At 65.4% G+C, this 1598-nt stretch overlaps 1 protein-coding gene across 1 annotated transcript in view; it reads right to left on the bottom strand.

The window, feature by feature from the left end:
* The window catches only part of Pitx3 (paired-like homeodomain 3), a gene marked incomplete at its 3' end in the record, with an annotated part of 10049 nt that continues 8451 nt past the window's right edge, over positions 1-1598 (bottom strand). Inside the window, 3 exon segments of the mRNA XM_013504101.1 lie at positions 1-309; positions 498-700; positions 828-953. Of these exon segments, the coding sequence (XP_013359555.1) occupies positions 1-309; positions 498-700; positions 828-945 (630 nt within the window).

Raw genomic sequence — 1598 nt, 5'->3', positions numbered from 1 at the left:
GGGCACGGCGCCTGGCGCGGGCGCGGCCGAGGGCACCATGGAGGCGGCGATGGAGCTGGGCGGCGAGAAGACGGGCTGCGAGGCCAGCGGCCCCACGTTGACCGAGTTGAAGGCGAACGGGAAGGTCTTGGCGGCGAGCGGCGGCGCGAGCGCCTTGGGCGGCCAGTTGCCGTAGGCGTAGCCGGGGTACACGTCCTCGTAGGGCGGCACCAGCCCGCCGAGCGGCGCCGCGAAGCCGCCCTTGCACAGCTCGGCCTGCTGGCTGCGCTCGCGCTTGCGCCACTTGGCGCGCCGGTTCTTGAACCACACCTGCGGGCGAGGGCGGGCGCTCAGAGCGGGCGGTGCACGGCCCCGGGGGCGGGGCCTGGGAGGGGAGGGGCGGGGCCTGGGAGGGGAGGGGGGACTTGGAGTGGGGGGGCCTGGGAGGGGAGGGCGGGGCCTGGGAGGGGCCTGGGAGGGGCCTGGGAGCGGCGGCGCGGCGCGGCGCGGCGCAGTACCCGCACGCGAGCCTCGGTGAGGTTGGTCCACACGGCGATCTCCTCGCGCGTGCTCATGTCGGGGTAGCGGTTCCTCTGGAAGGTCGCCTCCAGCTCCTGCAGCTGCTGGCTGGTGAAGTGCGTGCGCTGCCGTCGCTGCTTCTTCTTCAGCGCGCTGTCTTCGGGGGAGCCTCCGGGCAGCGAGGCCGAGGCCTTTTCCGAGTCTGCGGGCCAGGGCAGGGCTTAGGGACCGCTCCCCGCGCCGCCGCTCCCGCCGGGCGGCCCCCCGGGGTCCGCGCCCCTGTGGGACCGAGCTGCCCTCTCCCCCGCCCCGGGAGGGGGCGCGCTCACCGCTGTGCTCCGGGCCTTTGCAGCTGTGCTCCGCGAGTGGCGGGTGCGGGGTGCCGGCGTCCGACAGCGACAGCGCGGGGCTGCGGGCCTCCGCCTCGGGGAGCAGCCCGAACTCCATGGAAGGCTCTGGCGGGAAGAGCACGCACAGACCAGGTTCACGGGGGCACACAAGGTCCCTGTCCGCTTTCGCAGTCACCGACACAGGGCCGCCCCTTGTGGGGTACCTCGGATAAAAGCGGGAACAGAGCCGAAGGGGCAAAGGTGCACACCGAGAGGTTTATGCACGTAGGTACACTAGACTTTGGAGTGCTGCACGCACAGTTGTTTGATAGTTGTTGAATTTTTAAAAAATCGCACATCACTGCACACCACACCCCTATACTACACCCCGCAAACCTGAACGTTCAGCATCCCCGCCAGCACCCCTCAGCCAATCACACCTCAGCCAGGGCCGGGACTTGGCATTCCTTTTCCTGGGGCAGCTGTTATTTGCAGTGGGGTCTGATATTCCTCCCGTAGGAGTGATCGCTGCTGTCACTTACCGGTGCTTACTGTGAGCCTTCAGCTCGTTACTTCGCCTCACAAGAATAAATTCAAACTATTAATACAGGTTAAGTTTCCTTTCTCTGAAATGCTTGGGACCAGAGGTGCTTCCGAATTCAGAGTTTTTCGTATTTTGGAATATTCGTTTAGGTTTACCAGTTGAGAACTCCTACTCAAAACCTGGAACTCAGAAAGGCGCCCAAATTTGAAACTTTTTTTTTTTTTTTT

This window comes from Chinchilla lanigera, unplaced genomic scaffold (genome assembly GCF_000276665.1).
Source record: "Chinchilla lanigera isolate Chin_1 unplaced genomic scaffold, ChiLan1.0 scaffold00084, whole genome shotgun sequence".
Classification (NCBI taxonomy): Eukaryota; Metazoa; Chordata; class Mammalia; order Rodentia; family Chinchillidae; genus Chinchilla; species Chinchilla lanigera.
The sequence above is the reverse complement of the archived record's forward strand: the minus strand, read 5'-3'. Positions and strand labels throughout refer to the sequence as shown.